Genomic DNA, 20,747 nt, shown 5'->3' with positions numbered 1-20,747 from the left:
AGTTATTTTTAATTTTATAAACTTATTTATTAATAATTTTGTAATTACAAAATATAAACAGAAATTAAACATATATTGTTGTATGAAAAGATTTTATATGTTTTATATGTTTGTTATATTACATTTTAATTTACATTAAAAAAAAAGGTTAAATACAAAAACACCCATGTACTATGAACTTTGTATCAAATACTACTACATATAAATACAACAACCCCCTTCACATTACATTTTTTTCAAAATATGACGAAAATACCCCTACTTAGACTATAAACATAAGGGTTTGTTTGAGCCATTTTCCACTATATTTTTAACATTTTCGGTCAATTTTACTTGGCAAATTTTGATATTTATATTTTTTTCTCCAAAACATTAAATTACTTAGTTTTTTTTTTTCCTCAATAAAACCTTTTATTTTTGTCATTTTGAATTTCTTCATTTATTTTTTAACTGTCTTCCGGTAGTTCAAATTCTCAACAATCATAGGATTGTAAAGATGTTTGTAATCTTATGATGTTTGAACTACCGGAAGAAATTTAAGAAAAGAAAATGAAGAAACTCAAAATGTCAAAAATAAAAGATTTTTATCAGAAAATTAAAAAAATCTAAGCAATTAGATGTTTTTGAGAAAAAAAATATAAATACCAAAATTCCCCACGTAAAATTGACTGAAAATGGCTCAAACAAAGCCTTATATACATATATATACTTAAGTAGGGGTATTTTCGCCATATTTTGAAAAAAATATAATGTGAGGGGATGTTTGTATTTATGTGTAGTACAGGGGGTATACGATACAAAATTCATAGTGCAGGGGTGTTTTTGTATTTAACCCTTAAAAAAAAGAAGAAGAAAAAAAAAACAAAAATAAGTCTTCTTCTTCCCCGCTCCACCCCACCCCACCCCGGGGAATACGATGCTACACCCGGTGATTTTCACCGGGTGGCTCTTTTCTTGACATGTACGTGTTCTTTTCTTGACATGTACGTGTTCTTTTTTATTTATTTTATAATTATAATTCTAAAACCCATTGGGCCATAACTGAACCCGTAGTGGGAATCTTATTAATTATGGTGCCTGGTTATATTCACCAGGTGTAGCATAGAATTTCCCCCCACCCCACCAACCACCCAAATCAACACTTCTTCTCCCCCACGCACCTTCCCCACCATCGGCTCACCTTTCTTGCACCCCATCTTCGCGTAGTACAATTTCTCCTCCAATTCCACTCTTCCTATGGCAGCCCATATCTGCAATTTGAACAAAGGCGGCGACGACGGCGATTATGTGCTGGAGAAGAAAAATCTTACCTATACACAACTCTCTCTCGCTAAGAAATGGGTGGTGCCAAACGGCGGCGGTGACTAGGGAGAGAAATTTGAAGGAGTAGGTGGGTAGCGGTGGTGCGACGGGCCAGAAGGCGGCGGTGACAAGGGAGAGAAATTTGAAGGAGTAGGTGGATGGCGGTGGTGCGAGACAGGCCAAAGAGCGGCGGTGGTGCTAGACGGGCCAGAAGACGGCGGCGATGCCGAACTTTTTCTAGGTTGGGAGCTGGGCGGCGGAATGGAACGAGGAAGAAGATCTGAAAAAAAATTCAATTTTTGTTCCTTATTGCAATTTTGGAAATTTTAAAATTTACAATTTGGTCCTATAAATTATAGTTATTTATAATTTGACCACTCGGATTTTTTATTTTATTTATACAGGGGTATCTATGACATTTCACCCTAGAAATAACATAAAAATTCGCAGAGCCCGCGAGTGAGAGACACGATTTGCCTTAAGGGATCTTGATGCATTGACTTTGGTTACACAGGGGGCATTGGTGAGTTTTTTTTAAGGGGGTATTTGCCAATTAGTAATTACAAAGGGGAGGTATTTACAATTTGCTCAATTATATTGTACTGAATTTGTTGGAGAGAAAACAAATAAATCACCATCTCAATCTCATCAGTTCCACCACTATCAATTGGCTTACAAGGTCCTTGTGTCTATCCGGGTTTCGATCTAAACTGCAACAACAAAAATGATACTGTTCTTGTGCTTCCCTCCTCTGTAAATGTTGTTGTGAAGGAAGTCAACTATAATTTAGCCGAAGTCAACTATAACTCACTCATCAGTTAGTTATATTAAGGGTTAAATACACTTTACACCCTTAAAGTATGACTATTGTAACACTTACCTCCCTGAAATATCACTTGTAACAGTTAACCCCCCAACTATTATTTAATTAGGGCTTGTTTGGTTACCGCTATAAGGTTCTACTGACTAAATAGTAGGGGCTAATAACATGTTCGGTTGGTAAGATTCACACTTTTTCAAACCCGCTACTAAATTCATAGCCCGCTATTAAATGCTACTATTTCATTAAATTAGTAGCACCCCTCCCCCTGAGATTAATTTAATAGGGGGTGACTAAAAAAGAAAAATACAATTTTATCCTTAAAATTATATTTTATTATTGTAAATTAAGTGGTTTTATAGACAATTCATAAATAATAACTGATTTTAACAAATTTAATAGAAAATCTAATCTAAGAAACCGAACATGCTACTAACTAAAAAATTAATTAGTCAATAGGGAGTTAATCCAATCTCATGTAATCCAATCTAATCCAATATAGGTAACCGAACGAGCCCTTAGTATATTAAAATTAAAAAGACGCAAATACCCTTATACTTACACATTATTTACTGAAGAATTTAATTGGAAAAAAACTATCTCAACTAACTGAACAATGCAATAAATACTATATAAATATAAAATGTTTATCTAGCTAGGTGGCACTCGAATAAATGCTTAAAGAAAAAAAATAAACATGATTGAATTAATTTATTAAATAAGTTGAGAACAAAAATTATTACATACATCCAAATTTTTACAATTGGAAAAGGCTAGGATCGATTTTTTTTTTTTTTTTTATTTCGAGTTTTGTTTATTGTGGGTGCATGATATATTAATTTGTTTTTTTTAACAATACTCAAACTGTAAATTTGAATTTTTAATTAGTTGAATTTTCTTGTAAAAAACGTGAATCAATCTTTTTTTTCTTTAAATTATTTCATTCAATAAGTTAGGATGATTTTAAAATAAAAATTAATGTATTGGCATTTTCAGTTATTATTTTTAATTAGATAGTTAAAATAAAAATAAAATATGTCAGCCAATAATAAATAATAATTTAAAGGGTATGAGTGTCATTTCAAATTTAATGTGCAATTTCTATAAAAGGTAAGGGGATAAGTGTTACATTATATACTCCAGGGAGGTAAGTGTTACGAGGGTCATACTTTAAGGGTGAAAAGTGTATTTAGCCTTTATATTAATATTCAATTTAAGGTCGAGATTCCGGTATTCGAAATGGAATTCCGATGACAAAATTTTATCTCCAGCGATAAAAATCATAAATATATGATTCATAAAGTAGAAAATGAGGGGGAGAGGAATGACAGAAAGAAGGGGGAGAAAGTGGGAGAAAGAAGAAACAGAGAAAGAGAAAGAAACGTGAGGAAAGAGAGAGAGAGGAAAGAGTAATAAATAACCGTGATGTTTGTTGGGAAAGGAGAAAGAGCGGAGTAGAAAATGGAGAGATAATCTGAAAAAAATAAGAGAAATAAGGTAAATGAAGAAAAACATATGGATAAAGAAGAAGATGTAGAAAGAAAAGGCAGTAGCCTAATACCAATAAGGCTAGGGGTCCAACAATTCATAATACCCGTTTTGGATTTCCTGACAAATGTGCAATTATAAAATGGGTAAATTACAAACACCCCCTGAGGTATGGTCAAATTACAAAATTCCCCCTCTTGTTTGGATAATTACATCTACCCCCATCAACTATAATGTTTTCTTACACCTCCACCCTTATTGTACCAAATTCAACATAATCATCTAGATTACATGGAATGTGCTCTAGTTTGTACTCGTTTTGTGTAAAAATACAGTTTCCGATGCACCACAAACTGATATATATAAGCTAAAAATCGCATATTATGATCATTTTGCTTCATAATGTAGAGTTTGAATGGGATAAAACGGGTACACAAGTGATAATATTCCATATAATCTCGAAGATTCCACTAAATTTTAGGAGTTGAGGGGGTGGTTGTAATTATCCAAACAAGAGGGGTGTTTTTATAATTTGACCATACCTCAGGGGGTGTTTGTAATTTACCCTTATAAAATTGATCTGGCTCTGTTATTTTGTGTTTTAAGCGGGTTATCAATCATTTTCCCTGTAAAATATTATGTATTTTATTATTTCATAATTTTTTTAAGTACCAAATGGCAAATATTGCTTTATAATTTATAATTTAATATATTGAAATCAAATAAAATGTAAACAAAATATATTAAAATAGAAAAAACTTATTAAAAAAACAAGAAAAAAAAGATGTTAGGGGTAATTCTGTCATTTCACACAAAAAATGAAGAAAATTCGCAGAACCCACGAGCGAGACCTACGATCTGCTAGGACCCCCTTGTGTTATGACAAACCTGCACCAAATCCCCCTGTGTTCTTTTTATTGCGTAAAACCTCCCTGTATTTCATTTTTTCTTGCATGAAAACCTCATATCTGTTAATTGTTAACACTGTTAACTAAAAAGATGATTTCTGCAGGTTTTAATGTAACATAAGGGGGGTTTGGAGCATGATTTTGCAACACAAGGGGATCTATGGATAATTAATTTATTGATTTAAAGTTCAATTATTTTCTCAAATTATTTATGTTCTTTTCACAATAATTAATCCACAATAAATTATAAAAAAATATAATAATTCTAATAAAATAATATATTATAAAAAATCAAAAAAGTTAATAAATTATATCATATAAAAATTGATTTTTTTTTGAAACATTCACCATGTACACCTATTAAATTTCTATTTTTCATATTGTAACTGAATAAATGTGCTCGAATTAATTTAAGAAAATAATATGAAATTTAAACGAATAAATTAATTATGCATACAACCCCCTTGTATTGTAGAAAATATGCACTAAATCCCTCTCTATTAAAAAAAGCATAAAATCTTCTCTATAGTTAACGGCGTTAACTTTTAACGGATAAAGAATTTCGTGCAAAGTAAAATGAAACACAAGTGGGTTTTACGCAATGTGTGAATGTAGTTTGTTTTTTCGTTAAGAATAATTGAGCAAATAGTGAATTCAACACAACTAGGAAATGCAGTCAACTCAACTTGTATGGAGGAAAATTCAAGTCCACCAACTACTTGCACAGGAAAATGATTGATATCACATTTTCTAAAAGAATTAATATACTTGTTTGAAGAAACTATTGGAGCAATAAAAAGATTTTTGGAGGATATATTGATGGGTGAAGATTGATGTGTGTGTGTGTGATACGATATATTAATATATATATCGTTTAATTATTAGATAGTTAGTATTTTTATTATTAATTAATTAGAGTAGTTTGTTTAGGTTTATTATATACATAGCCGTGTGTTTAGGTTAGGATAGATATTTAGTATTTTATTAGTATAGGTAATTAATTATCTTTCCTAGTTAGATTAGGATTCTAGGGTTTTATTCTCTTTAAATAGTCGTATTGTCCTAGGGTTTTAGAATGCAGAGAAATAATAAACAAGAGTTTTCTTACGTTTCGTAAAGAATTCTTATGATACTCAAGAGATCGCATCAATTGGTATCAGAGCGAAGTTGCGATTAACACCAACGCTTCGTTAGCAAGGTAGCGATTATATCAAAGCTAAGCTGGAGCAATGTTGAGATCACATCAAAACTTTGTGAAAATTATGATGTCAGAAACAAGACGGTTGGAGCGATTGGAGAAATCCGTGGAGAAATTACGGATTGATTTTCAGAAATTGCTCGAACAAAGTCAAGGACGACGTCAACGCCATCACAAAAGCCGAAGGGACCGCCGCCCGTCACCGCCACTGCCGATGCCGCTGCCGAGCCTATTCCCGGAGGAAGAGGAAGAGGACGACGATGACTTTTTCGAAGATCCACTGCCGCCACCAATGCCAAGCCTACCGCAAAAGGAAGAGGAAGATGACGACAATGATTTTTTCGAAGAACCCCAATTTTTTGTGAGTTCGCCGAAAGATGAATTATCGGATTCACTTGAGGTAATTTGGGACGAAGAAGAGGAATTAACTAAGGAAGAGAACGAAGAACTACAGTGGATATTGGGAGATTTCCATAGTGTGCAAAAGAAAGGAGACGAACAAGATTTGGTGACTTTGAATGAGCCCCGATTTGTAAAGACGACTGAGAAAAATAAAAGCATGATATTGATTGTGAAGGAGATGAAATTTGAAAAGGCAATTGAGAAGGTCGATTTGTCGGGAAAGAGATTGAGAAATTTAATTCGGGCAGATAGGTTTATCTTTCGAAAAGAGCTCGATTTTTTATCGTGTTTTTTGGAGTTAATTCGGAAGCAAGTCAATGAACAAATCGATGAAGTCAAACATAGGTGGAAACGCAAGGAAGAGGGACCAAATTGACTCGAACCTTGAGGACAAGGTTCATTTCAAGAGGGGTGGTTTGATACGAATATATATATCGTTTAATTATTAGATAGTTAGTATTTTTATTATTAATTAATTAGAATAGTTTGTTTAGGTTTATTATATACATAGCCGTGTGTTTAGGTTAGGATAGATATTTAGTATTTTATTAGTATAGGTAATTAATTATCTTTCCTAGTTAGATTAGGATTCTAGGGTTTTATTCTCTTTAAATAGTCGTATTGTGCTAGGGTTTTAGAATGCAGAGAAATAATAAAGAAGAGTTTTCTTACGTTTCGTAAAGAATTCTTATGATACTCAAGAGATCGCATCAGTGTGTTGAAGGACTGAGTCTTGTTCACAATAATTAAACAAGTAGTCTACCGTTAAATTTACGCTTGTGTGAGTCGAGTAATTCAAAAGGGCAACACCACACCAATCACCATCCGAGCACAACTATCACATAACAGGCCGTCATGATTAAGGAAATAGTCGAGTAATTTCCGTCAAATTATACTGTAATCAATTTTTTATTTTTGGAGAAAAAACATATAAATCACTATCTCATCAGGTCCACCACTATCAATTGGGGGATACAAGTTTCTGTATTGGTGTTATTAAATGGAGAAAATAAAACTCTAGTCTGCCAATTTGAATTACATGCACATAAATAAAGATTAATAATGTCTTCCTTTATTTTCTTGCTTTTGTTATTTCCACTTGTTGCAGTAGTAGTAGTGCAAGGAAACGGTGATGATTGTACGCCAATCAGATGCAGTAAACATAGCCCAATAATTCGGTTTCCTTTCAGACATCAAACTCAGCAACCTCAGCACTGCGGCTATCCGGGTTTCGATCTAAACTGCGACCACAAAAACAATACTGTTCTTGTGCTTCCGTTCTCCGTAAATGTTGTTGTGAAGGAAATCAACTATACATCTCAAACAATTCTTGTTTATGACCCAGAAAATTGCCTTCCACAAAAGCTACCCCATCTAAACTTATCTACCTCATCCTTCAACTTCCTTCTTGATCATGACTACTTAATATCAGACCCCGCCATTTTTAAATCAAGGCTCCTTGATACGAGCATAAACTATCTACATATCCAAGTGAAATCAAGGCTCCTTGATACGAGCAAAAACTATCTATATATCCAAGTCAAGTCAGGGCTCCTTGATACGAGCATAAACAGTCTACATATCCAAGTCAAATCAAGGCTCCTTGATACGAGCATAAACTATCTATATATGCAATTCAAGTCAAGGCTCCTTGATACGAGCATAAACTATCTATATATCCAAATCAAGTCAAGGCTCCTCGATACGAGCATAAACTATCTATATATCCAAATCAAGTCAAGGCTCCTTGATACGAGCATAAACTATCAATATATCCAAGTCAATTCAAGGCTCCTCGATACGAGCATAAATTATCTATATATCCAAATCAAGTCAAGGCTCCTTGATACGAGCATAAACTATCTATATATCCAAATCAAGTCAAGGCTCCTCGATACGAGCATAAACTATCTATATATCGAAATCAAGTCAAGGCTCCTCGATACGAGCATAAACTATATATATATCGAAATCAAGTCAAGGCTCCTTGATACGAGCGTAAACTATCTACAAATTCAAGTCAAATGCTCCTTCTGCACGAGCTTAAACTGCAAATGTTTCTCCTTGCCCACATGAGTGTAAACTGTGCATGACATCCCTCAAAAGGAATATTTTGAACTACGTTATGACTTGATCCCTCTATAGGGTACGTAGGCAACTTAGAATCTCTCTAAGTTCAGTCATGATTTCAAAAGATATATGTTCTTTGCTAGATCAAGCTGCAATCGAAGTTGAGCAATTATCGAGACTCATCCACTCCAAGATGCATTGTCCGTGTACAAGTCTCGAGGGGGCATTTGTAGACGCATAAAATTAATTAATTGGTTAATTAAATTAGCCAATTAAATTGTGTCTAAATTAAATTATAATTTATCTTACAAAATAAGTTATGTAGATAATTATCAATTAATTATTGACCAATAGGATTATTTCTTCTCTTCCAAGTTATAAGAGATAAATATCAATTTAAAGAGAGCCAATCAAATCGCGCCATGTCATCAAGAAGACTTCACGTAGGACTTTTATTCTACCACTATAAATAGGGACCCTCTCTACACAATTCAAAAGACAACTCAAGAAGAAGAAAAACCGTAGGAGAAAATTCTCTCTACAATATTCAAGTCGTTCTTCATTAAACATCAAATCGAGGGCGTTCTTCAACAAATCAAGATCGAAGGAAGATTGAAGGGTCAAATCCATCAAGAACTCCAAGATCTTCAAGTCAATCAAATCGAGGGCGTTCTTCAACAAATCAAGATCGAAGGTAGATTGAAGGGCCAAATCCATCAAGAACCCCAAGATCTTCAAGTCAAAACCCGTCAAAGTTCAGCGTTCGATCCGAGATTCAAGTCGCAAGACCCTCGAAGACGTTATTCAAATCCAAATCAAATCCGGAGAAGATCAAGTCAACGACCCGACTCCAAAATTCAAAGTCAAAACATACATCGTTCTACAGAGAAAAATCAGAGGATTAAATTAGAGTTTGTAAACCCGCAATATTTTATTTTAATTCAATAAATTATTTTTGTGCAAGTTTTTCTTCTTTGTCTAAATCGCAGATAAGAATTTGTTGTTACACTTGTATGGAGGAAAATTCAAGTCCACCAACTTGCGTGTGTGGTAGGACTGAGTCTTCTTCACAACTTGTGTGAGTCGAGTGAGTCTACTTCAAAAGGACAACTATTGTCATGATTAAGGAAATAGTCGAGTAATTTCCGTCAAATTATATTGTAATCAATTTTTATTTTTTGGAGAAAAAACATATAAATCACTATCTCATCAGGTCCACTACTATCAATTGGGGGATACAAGGTTCTGTATTGCTGTTATTAGATGGAGAAAATAAAACTCTAGTCTGCCAATTTGAATTACATGCACATAAATAAAGATTAATAATGTCTTCCTTTATTTTCTTGCTTTTGTTATTTCCACTTGTTGCAGTAGTAGTAGTGCAAGGAAACGGTGATGATTGTACGCCAATCAGATGCAGTAAACATAGCCCGATAATTCGGTTTCCTTTCAGACATCAAACTCTGCAACCTCAGCACTGCGGCTATCCGGGTTTCGATCTAAACTGCGACCACAAAAACGATACTATTCTTGTGCTTCCGTTCTCCGTAAATGTTGTTGTGAAGGAAATCAACTATGCATCTCAAACAATTCTTGTTTATGACCCAGAAAATTGCCTTCCACAAAAGCTACCCCATCTAAACTTATCTACCTCATCCTTCAACTTCCTTCTTGATCATGACTACTTAATATCAGACCCCGCCATTTTTAAATGTTCAGATTCCCCCATACATGAATATGGCTTCATTCCTTGCCTTACTGATCCCAGCAACAAATACTATATTTTTTCTAACAATAACGGAATTTTATATCAATTGATCACTTCTTGTACAAAGATTCATGATATTTTAGTTGTTCCTTTCAGTATATCCGATAAAAACGGCTTCCGTTTGGGGTGGTCTGAGCCAACATGTGGGCATTGTGAAGCTCAAGGCAAACGATGCAGCTTATATAATTCAACCAGACTTGATAGTATTCACTGTATCGACAAACAACCAACCACAATTCATCATGGTACGTTTTATCTCATCCCATTTTTCAATTGGAGCTTATTGCATTTACTCCCTCTGTGAAAATCGCAACTCCACGTTTCCCCCCTGTCATAAAAATATTAGCGAAAATTCACGTGTATTTATTTTTAAGACAGCATACTCGGCTCATTTAAATTTTCTCCATTGACCGGTTGTAAAAGGACCGAAGAACCCGGGGACCAAATTGCAGTTTTTAATCAAATAATTCAGGGGACTATATTGTAATTTTCTGAAAATACATAATATTTATAAAATATTATGTATTTCATTATGTCATATTTTTATACATACCAAATAATGCTTTACAAATATTTATAATTTAATAAAATTAAACCAAAGAAACTGCAATAAAAATATATTAAAATAAAAAATTAACTTATTAAAAAAAAGAAGAAAAAGATGTTGGGGGGCAATTCCGTCATTTCACACAAAAAATGAAGAAAAGTCGCAGAACCCCCCAAGTGAGACACACGATTTGCGATGAGGGGGTTGTCGTCTTCCACTAATGAATATAATACAGAGTATTTGCTATTTTTTAATGACGCGGAAAACATACAGTTGCGATTTTCATAAGATAAATGCAATAAGCTCTTTTTATTCGGTATAGATTATCATTTGTCTAAAGAAATATTTTGCTTGTTGGTTACAGAAGCAATGAAGAAGCGACTGATTGCAGGTAAACAATTTCTATGCTTTGAATAACATTATATTATTCTAGTAGATGGGTTCTAATCTAACTTATGAATTATGTTTCAAAGGTTTTGGTTGCTTTCTTGCCGTGATAATCCTCGTCGCTCTCGTCTATCAATACATCAGATTTAGAACTGGCAGAGAGAATCAAATCAAGATTGAAAAGTTTTTGCATGATTACAGAGCCCTTAAGCCGAGTAGATTCTCTTACTCTGATATAACAAGGATGACTCATCAATTTCGCGATAAATTAGGTGAAGGGAGTTATGGAATTGTATACAAAGGAAAGTTGAACAATGAAATAAACGTTGCAGTAAAAGTACTCAACAATTCCAAGGGAAATGGGGAGGAGTTTGTGAATGAAGTAAGTACGATTGGGAGAATACACCACGTCAACGTCGTCCGCCTTGTTGGCTTTTGTGCCGATGGATTTCGAAGAGCTCTTGTTTATGAATTCTTGCCAAACGGTTCTTTAGAAAAGTCCATTTTCCAAGCGGGTTCGAATAAAATTTCTCTTGATTGGGAAAAGCTAAAGGATATTGCGCTAGGCATAGCCAAAGGCATAGAATATCTTCACGAGGGATGTGATCAACAAATACTCCATTTCGACATAAAGCCGCAAAACGTATTGTTAGACCACAACTTCAACCCGAAGATATGCGATTTTGGTCTTGCGAAATTGTGCTCAAGGGAACAAAGTGCAGTGACAATGACTGCGGCTAGAGGAACAATGGGCTATATTGCACCTGAAGTACTGTCCAGGACTTTCGGGAGGGTTTCGTATAAGTCCGATGTTTATAGCTTCGGAATGTTGTTGCTTGAAATGGTGGGAGGGAGGAAAAACGAGGATCGTAATGTAAATAATACTAGTCCGGTATATTTTCCGCAGTGGATTTACAATCATATAAGTGTTGGGGATAATCATTTTTGGGCACAAGTTGACGATGATGGAAACAATATAGCAAGGAAACTTAGTATAGTAGGGTTGTGGTGTATACAGTGGTGTCCAACAGATCGTCCGTCAATGAAAGTTGTGGTTCAAATGTTGGAAGGAGACAATGGCGATCTCACAATGCCTCCAAATCCATTTCCAGCTACTTTGAATTCCGTTGGTGCCAGGCATTATCAGACTGAGATGGCTATCATATTAGAAGAGTAAAGGCTATATATATATATATATATATATATATATATATATATATATATATATATATATATATATATATATATATATATATATATTTCTCTTTTATCTTCCATTGTAGAATTTGGGTCTGTTGATATTGTATCCTTTTTTTGTACCTTTTTCTTGTTGGAAAAAAAATTATTGTTGTGTGAAATGGGACCTCCTGAAGACCTTGTATGGCGTAACAAGGAAAGAGTACTCATAGTTATTTACAAAATTGATTCACATGGATTACATGTACATTCACTACTCAACATTTGTATAATAATCTTAGCTAATTACTTTTTAAATATGTAACTCATAATTTGGCGGATCTACAATGCAAGTCTTTCTGATTTTGGATTGGCAAAAGATGACATTTCGACAGAGTCATGGGAACCTATTTCGAGATGACATTTTGTTTTTTAGATTTGAAAATTTCTTCTGCAAGAATCATATATTCATAGCTTCCCACGACTTCCACAAAAACAACATTTTATTGTCACACAAAATTTGGTTGAACAGTAGCACCGGCGCACTCGAACTAATATATATAGCGGATGTTATATCGGGGATTCCTCCGCCACTATACCACGGACCCGAGTATTTTTCGATGCCGTAAGCATCCCGGGCACTAAAGTTTGAGCCCGATAGAGAGTTGTTGGGAAAAGAGCAAGTGCTGTTTCTAAATACGGAATCATCGGTAATACAGATTGTGTAGTTGACGTAGTTGATCGATTGTACGAGGTAATTTTGAGAGTTGAGGTATAGTGAAGTTGTATTGTTTTCCCATGAAAGTACGTATTTGGGATGACCGCAGCGTTTTGGATCGGTATTGAGCCTGAAAGGATAGCTAATATTACGAATTCCGCCACACGAAGAAGGGGTGCAGTACTTAATTTGGTTTCCATGGGATTTTTGGATGAAATATAATTGGGTGGTGATAGAAGAAATAAATGAAATATACATCTATGTATGAATTTTTTTGGTGATTAATTTGAAGAGATAGAGCTAAGTTTGGGGATGATTGTTTGAGGTTGCAGAATATGATGAATCACTCATCATATGATGGGAGAGATGACTATAGTGTGAATGGTGGAATTCTGTTTTTTGTTTTTTTCTTCTTTTTACAATAATTGAGAAAATAGTTAATTCAGTAGTAGGACCACACCACACCCATCATCTTCGTTGCTTCCTTTTATTTTGTCTTGATTGATTTTTCTAAAAGAACTGATATATACTTTTCAAAGTTCAATCCTTACTTTCGGTAATTTTTAGATGTTGTAAATGCTATACTAAATAGGTGTTGTTAGTAGAATCCTCACTTATATATGTAAATGAGGATGGACTGTTCCCCCAATATCAATTGACCTTGTAGGTTTATCCAGTTCACCTATATAATTGACTGCAGGTTCCTTCATTATAAAAGAAAAAAAAAAAGGTGAATGGCAAAAAGACCCATCACAAGGGACTTAAATGCACATTGGTCCACAAAAGAAACAGTCTTTCAAATAAACCCATCCCCATGTCTTTATTCTAAAATACCCTCCATAATATATTTTTTATCAATTACATTCATTATGTTCTAACTTCCTTAATATTATACATTGACCCCGAATTTAAACAAATATATCACATTAACCCCCAAAATAATCATTTTTTGAAAAAATATTTTTTTTTCTGAATTTTTTTTCCCGGTCAGATTCCGGCGTTTGACTTATTTAATTAATTTTTTTGAAAACTTTTTTTTTTCTAAAATTTTTTTCCGGCCAGTCTCCGGCGTTGACCTTTTTTTTTTTTTCCTTAGAAAATTTTATTTTAACTAATGTTACTGTCTTGGCTTGCTAAATTACTGTCTCAGACAGTAATATTACTGTTTGGAACAATAATATTATGAATATTATATTTTCGAATAGTAATATTACTAATATTACTGTCCCAAACATTAATATTACTGTCTGAGACAGTAATTTAGCAGCCAAGACAATAATATTAATTAAAATAATCAATTAACAGTTAAATTACTGTCTCCGACAGTTAAATAACTGCTTGAGACAGTAATTTAGCAACGAAGACAGTAATATTAATTAAAATATTTTTTTAAGAAAAAAAAGGTCAATTAACTGTTAAATTACTGTCTCCGACAGTTAAATAACTGCTGGAGACAGTAATTTAACAGCCAAGACAGTAATATTAATTAAAAAAAAATTGAGAAAAAAAAGAAGTAAATTAACAGTTAAATTACTATCTCCGACAGTTAAATAACTGCTGGAGACAGTAATTTAGCAGCCAATATAGTAATATTAATTAAAATATTTTTTTTAAGAAAAAAAGTCAATTAACAGTTAAATTACTGTCTCCGATAGTTATTTAGCAGCCAAGACAGTAATATTAATTAAAAAAAATTAAGAAAAAAAAAAGTTAATTAACAGTTAAATTAATGTCTCCAACAGTTAAATAACTGCTGGAGACAGTAATTTAGCAGGCAAGACAGTAATATTAATGAAAATATTTTTTTTAAGAAAAACCAAATTGATAATAAGAAAAAAAAAGTCAACGCCGGAGACCCGGCTGTGAACGGCGGTTAACCTACCGGAAAAAAAAAATTCAGAATTTTTTTTTTTCAAAAAAAAAAAAAAAAAAAGTCAACGGCGGCAGACCCGCGGTCTCCGGTGGTGGCGGGTCAAAATTGGGGTCAAAATTGAAATTGGGTTAAATTTGGTTCATTGGTGAAATTGGGCTAAATTGGGGTGTAAATCATGAAATTGGAGTTGAATTGTGTTTCAATGAATTGAGGGTAATTTTGGTATATATAAAATGTTTTTCCTTATATGCAAATAAATTTGAATGAGCTGGATTTATTTGAAAGACCAAAAAGTTGAATGTCCCTCTTTTAATTAAGTGTCATTGTCATGGGCCTTTATGGGATTAACCCTAAAAAAAAATGAGGATTGACATATCCCGTTTCTCATTTTAATGAGAACCCTCAATTTATTTAGTTAAATAAACATTTAGCAAAATTCAACAAAAAAAAAAGGCCAACATCGGAGACCAGCGGTTAACAGCTGACCCACCAAAGAAAAAATAGAAAAATCAAAGTCGGAGCCTGGCGGTCAATCCCGGTCAGCGGCCGGAAAAAATGGTCATAATTTTTTTTCAAGAAATTATGAAAATGAGGGTTAATGTAATATATTTGTTAAAAGGGTTTATTACAAATAAGCCCTTCATGGACTACTTATTCATAAAGGGATCCAGACCAAAAACGTTTTTACAAAAAAGTCCAGACAATGTCCAGAGGTGTGTAAATGACTAAAATACCTCTCACATTTTAATGTGCTCCAATTTCATCATGTAATCCAATTCAACATTGATTTGACCCCAAATTTTACCAATTATTCAATTTTGACCCCTAACCCAAATTTGACCTTCGCCGCCGTTGACGACCGGTCTCCGGCCTTGACTCTTTTTTTTTTTTTTTTTTTTTTATGTCTGTTTTTTTCCGCTGGCGATCAACGCCGGTGTTCGGCGGCGTTGACTATTTTTTTTTTCTTTTTTGAAACTTTTTTTCTTGAACATTTTTGGCCCGTTTAATTTGTAATAATATTGTAGTTGACAGTAATATTAAGTTTAATTAGTAATAGAGATGTGATAAATGTCGTTCGAGCTTTAATAATACCGTTACGACTTCAAACGTGATTTTGATCATTTTTTATTTCAAATTTTGCAAAACCCGAAAAATAGAATTTGTAGTATTATGAGTTACATTTATAATCCTACTTGAATCACCAAAATTGGATGTCAGACGAGAAATATATACATGAATCAGTGGATATTGCCCACAACTTTGATGTATTGAGGTATCTAAAATTCAAAATGTGACTCATTCATGTATAACTTTGTCACACTGCATCCAATCTATCGGATTTAAGTTCGATCAGAAAGCTAACCCAAAGGACTACAATTTTCGTGTTTCGAATTTTACCAAGATCAATATAGAAATATGTCAAAATCAGGTTCGAAGTCAAAACGGCATTAGTAAAATTGAAACGACATTTAACATTTCAGTTAGTAATAATACTGTTAACACAGTAATATTAACTATACTATTGTTTAACACAATAATATTCCTATATTACTCTTTAACACAGTAATATTAACACAACAATAACAACTATTATTGTTTAATACAGTAAAATTAATATATTGATCGTTCAACAATGGCAAAAATAAAAGTCAAAAAAAATTAATATTGATGTGGTTGACAGTAATATTACTGTCAATCATAATAGCATTATTGTAACCACATTAATATTATTAGGTTGACCGGTCAACAAATAAAAAAAAAAAAATTAATATTAATATAGTTGACAGTAATATTATTATATTTACAATAATTGCACTATCAAATTGTGAGGGTGCAGCTAATTTTCCCAAAATATTAACTTTGAATGGTTGACTTTTCCTTGCAATGATTGAGGAAAAATAAGATACTGAAGAACGTAAGATTATGCAATGCTATTTTAGTCAAATGAAATCAGAAATAAATGTGTGGGAAGAAAATAATTGAATTAATATCCAAAGGGTGGGGACCACCAAAGTTCCGTAAAAGTGTTCCTAGTTGCTTCCTGCTATTAAATTCATTCCACCAAACTAAAGAAAATAAAAATTAAAAACTAATGAAACCCGGCCCGTGGCCGTGTTTATTTTTATTTTCATAGTTTATTATTTTAGTTTATGGGGCAGTCTTTGGGTCGGGTCCGGATCAAACCCGGCCCGTGGCCGTGTCTAATCGGACTCATACTGCAACGGAGTACGAATATGACCGACTTGAAGATCATTGACAATAGGTACCGAAGGCCCGGCTCCGACTGCAAATAGCTTCTTCTCTCGCTCTTTTCGCTTCTTCTCTTGCCCACGCTTTCCTTCTACGACCGGATGCAAGAAGTTCCCGATCTCTAATACGATCCGGATCATCCGGATTGTTCGACTTCCCACCCAAAGCTTTCATCAAACTCTTACCGCAACTTGACTCATTAAACTTTTCCCTCTACCTCCGACCATCTATAATTTAACATAAAAACAAAATTAGTATTTAATTAAAATAAATAAATATAAACTAAAAATAAAATAAAAGTTCTCGTGTGAAAACGAGTGAGCAGATCTATTATGTTCGTGTGCAGGCCCGCGAGAACAATAGATCTGCTCGCGTTTTCGCACGAGCAACATAAACTAAGAAAATAAAAATTAAAAACTAATTAAAATAAATAGAACTCGTGCGGTTTTAGGCGAGCTCAGAGAAATAAGCTCGCGTGGTTTGACACGAGCACAACCCTCCTGTTGGCCTAATACACGCGCGGATGCACTTATACAAAAAATGGATTTTTATAATTATACCTCAACTCAGGTGTGTTTGTAATTTACTCATCATTCTTTTAGCCTGTCAAAAAATACAAAGCAATTGTTACTTTCTCGTTTATTTATTTTGAAAAATAGAGTTGTGTAGTTGAAAAATGAAAAATACGAAAGGAATTACTATAAAGAAAAAGTAGAGAAAATACAAAACAAAACAAAAGAAATATAATAGAAAGAGAAAATGTGCATGACTTTTCATTATGTTATAAAGAGAAACAAAAAATTGTATTTCTAAGTAGGGGAGAGCATGATATACTGATTAAATACATTAATTGAAATATTAATAATATTGAAATATCAATAACATTTTTACTTTATTAACCATAAATAATATAGAGTGTAACTTACTAAATAAGGGTAAAATAGGTATCACAAAAAAGTTAAGAAACTAAAAACATTCATGTTTTTAAAGGAAGGGTAGATAATTGAAATATTAATAATATTGAAATATCAATAACATTTTTACTTTATTAACCATAAATAATATGTAGTGTAACTTACTAAATAAGGGTAAAATAGGTATCACAAAAAAGTTAAGAAACTAAAAACATTTATGTTTCTAAAGGTAGGGTAGATAGATTAAATGTAGAGTAGATAGATTATGGTTGATTTGATTGATTAATTTGCAAAATGAAAGGATCAAATATCAACAAGGATTATATTATTCAGCTCTTTCAGGAATTTAGTAGCTTCAACACAATAAAGTTTTTTTAATTTTTTTTTTACAAACAACACAACAAAGTTCTACAATGGAAAATAAAAAAGAGAACAACTACTCTTCTAATATGATTGACATATGAGTTTGATAATGTTTTCCATCAATGGGATTTGTAGTAGCTGGAAATGGATTCGGAGGCATTGTAAGATCGTCACATTCTCCTTCCAACATTTGAACCACATCTTTCATTGACGGACGATCTGTCGGACACCACTGTATACACCACAACCCTACTATACTAAGTTTCCTTGCTATACTATTTCCTTGTTCATCAATTTGTGCCCACATTGGATTATCCTCCGCATTTATATGATTGTATATCCATTGAGGGAAATATACTTGACTAGTATTATTTACATTATGATCCTCGTTTTTCCTCCCTCCTACCATTTCGAGCAACAACATTCCGAAGCTATAAACATCGGACTTATACGAAACCCTTCCGAAAGTCCTGGACAGAACTTCAGGTGCAATATATCCCATTGTTCCTCTAGCCGCAGTCATTGTCACTGCACTTTGTTCCTCTGAGCACAACTTTGCAAGGCCAAAATCGCAAATCTTCGGGTTGAGGTTGTGGTCCAACAAGACGTTTTGCGGCTTTATGTCGAAATGGAGTATTTGTTGATCACACCCCTCGTGTAGATATTCTATGCCTTTTGCTATGCCTAGCGCAATATCCTTTAGGTTTTCCCAATCAAGAGTAATTCTATTCGAACCTGCTTGGAAAATGGACTTTTCTAAAGAACCGTTTGGTAAGAATTCATAAACAAGAGCTCTTCGAAATCCATCGGCACAAAATCCTAGAAGACGCACAATGTTGACGTGGTGTATTCTCCCAATGGTACTTACTTCATTGACAAACTCCTCTCCGTTGCCGTTGGAGTTGTTGAGTACTTTTACCGCAACAACTATTTCATTGTTCAACTTTCCTTTGTAAACAATTCCGTAACCCCCTTCGCCCAATTTCTCGCTAAACTGATGAGTAATCCTTTTTATGTCCGAATATGAAAATCTACTCGGCTTAAGGGCTTTGTAATCTCGCAAAAACTTCCCAATCATCGTTCGATTCTCTCGGTATGTTCTAACTCTGATGTAAAGATAGACGAAAGCCGCTAGTATTATCGCGACAAGAATGGAACCAAAACCTTTGAAACAGAACATATAAGTCAGATTCTTAAACCAATCCATTACAAAAATATCAAAAAAGGAACAAACAAAAATGTTCACCTTCAATTAGTTGCTTCCTTCTTGTTGCTTTAAGCAAAAAAATTACTTAAGCTTTTTTTTCATTGAAAATACGAAAATATAATATCCAACTAAACACGAAAGTACCATGATGATTTGTAGTTGGGAGTTGGTCAACACACTGAATGTGACGATCCGATGTCGTAGAATTGTACGAGCTGCATCTTTTGCCTTTATCTTCACATATGGAACATGCTGGTTCAGACCACTCCAAATAGAAGTCATTTTCTTGAAATATTTTCCACGGAACAGATTTGAATTCATATGTTTTGGTACAAGAAGTCAAAGGAAGTGATTCCATCGAAAGTTTCGAATCGACGGCATAGAATTGGCACGTGGAATCGCCAAGGCAAGGAACTACGATGCTTAAATCTCTTCTTGGCGGATCAGAACAATTGAACAGGGTATAGTCATCTAAGAACTTTATCAAGAAACGGAAAGGGGAAGCAGATAAGTTTAGATGTGTTAGCTTTTTTGGAAAACATTTTTCTTGGTCAAAAACAAAAACTCTTTGAGATACATAGTTGATTTTCTTTACTATAACATTAACCGAGAACGGGAGCACGAGCACGGTATTGTTTTTATTGTCGCAGAATAAATCGAAGCCCAGATAGCCACAATGTTGAGGCTGCCGATTTGTATGTCTGAAAGGAAACCGAATTATCGGGCCGTCGTTTCTGCATCTGATCGGCATACAATCATCATCGTTTCCTAATACTAGTACAACAAGTGGTAAGAACAAAAGAAAGTAAACGAAGGGAGACATCTGAATTATGAAGACTTGTGCATTTGCTATTACCGTTTATGTGCAAATTAACTAACAAGGTTGAATAAGTCTAGCATTCTTTTCTAGTAAACTGTGGGAGAGCAGAGCAGATCATATGGTAGGACTTAATTCGTAGTATTAAACTGTTTTGTTCCCAAATTTTATTTTCTAATAATTTTACTAATAAGGTCACATTCTTGACTAGTTCCTTAACAACTCACCTCATCATAAATTCGTTTATTTTGCCACTTCAATGCTAGCATAAATCTAAAAGGAAATTACTTAGAATACTTTGTGATGATGCTAAAATTAGATCACATGCAGTAGTTGTTGTAGACGGATAAAATTAATTAATTGGTTAGGGGTCATTTGATATACACCCCTACTAGAGGTGGGAATGAGCCGAGCTCGAGCTCGAGTCCATCGAGCCAGCTCGAGCTCGAGCTCGAGTCCATGTTGCCGAGCTCGAGCTCATCGAGCCAATTTTTTTTGGCTCGAGCTCGGGCTCATTTAATTATTATTTTTTTTTTATT

The 20,747-nt window shown here is 33.7% G+C and overlaps 4 protein-coding genes across 4 annotated transcripts; 2 read left to right on the top strand and 2 right to left on the bottom strand.

Annotated features, from left to right (window-relative positions):
• Positions 1 to 9,327: 9,327 nt before the first annotated feature.
• LOC148770637 (putative RING-H2 finger protein ATL21A) lies at positions 9,328 to 10,680 on the top strand. Its single transcript, XM_088818824.1, has one exon. The coding sequence runs from the start codon at positions 9,514 to 9,516 to the stop codon at positions 10,258 to 10,260; it is 747 nt and encodes a 248-aa protein (XP_088674950.1). The 5' UTR covers positions 9,328 to 9,513; the 3' UTR covers positions 10,261 to 10,680.
• Positions 10,681 to 10,792: 112 nt separating this feature from the next.
• Positions 10,793 to 12,092, top strand: LOC105954859 (rust resistance kinase Lr10). Its single transcript, XM_088818823.1, has 2 exons — positions 10,793 to 10,894; positions 10,977 to 12,092. Exons 1-2 carry the CDS (start codon positions 10,873 to 10,875, stop codon positions 12,065 to 12,067), a joined length of 1,113 nt encoding a protein of 370 aa, XP_088674949.1. The 5' UTR covers positions 10,793 to 10,872; the 3' UTR covers positions 12,068 to 12,092.
• Positions 12,093 to 18,157: 6,065 nt separating this feature from the next.
• On the bottom strand, positions 18,158 to 19,448 carry LOC105958411 (rust resistance kinase Lr10). Its single transcript, XM_088818820.1, has one exon. It carries the CDS (start codon positions 19,389 to 19,391, stop codon positions 18,258 to 18,260), a length of 1,134 nt encoding a protein of 377 aa, XP_088674946.1. The 5' UTR covers positions 19,392 to 19,448; the 3' UTR covers positions 18,158 to 18,257.
• Positions 19,449 to 19,476: 28 nt separating this feature from the next.
• LOC148770636 (putative RING-H2 finger protein ATL21A) lies at positions 19,477 to 20,388 on the bottom strand. Its single transcript, XM_088817960.1, has one exon. The coding sequence runs from the start codon at positions 20,212 to 20,214 to the stop codon at positions 19,477 to 19,479; it is 738 nt and encodes a 245-aa protein (XP_088674086.1). The 5' UTR covers positions 20,215 to 20,388.
• Positions 20,389 to 20,747: the final 359 nt, after the last annotated feature.

The sequence above is a fragment of the Erythranthe guttata genome, chromosome 5, assembly GCF_056151865.1.
Source record: "Erythranthe guttata isolate IM_541 chromosome 5, IM_541, whole genome shotgun sequence".
In the NCBI taxonomy this organism is placed as follows: Eukaryota; Viridiplantae; Streptophyta; class Magnoliopsida; order Lamiales; family Phrymaceae; genus Erythranthe; species Erythranthe guttata.
The sequence above is the reverse complement of the archived record's forward strand: the minus strand, read 5'-3'. Positions and strand labels throughout refer to the sequence as shown.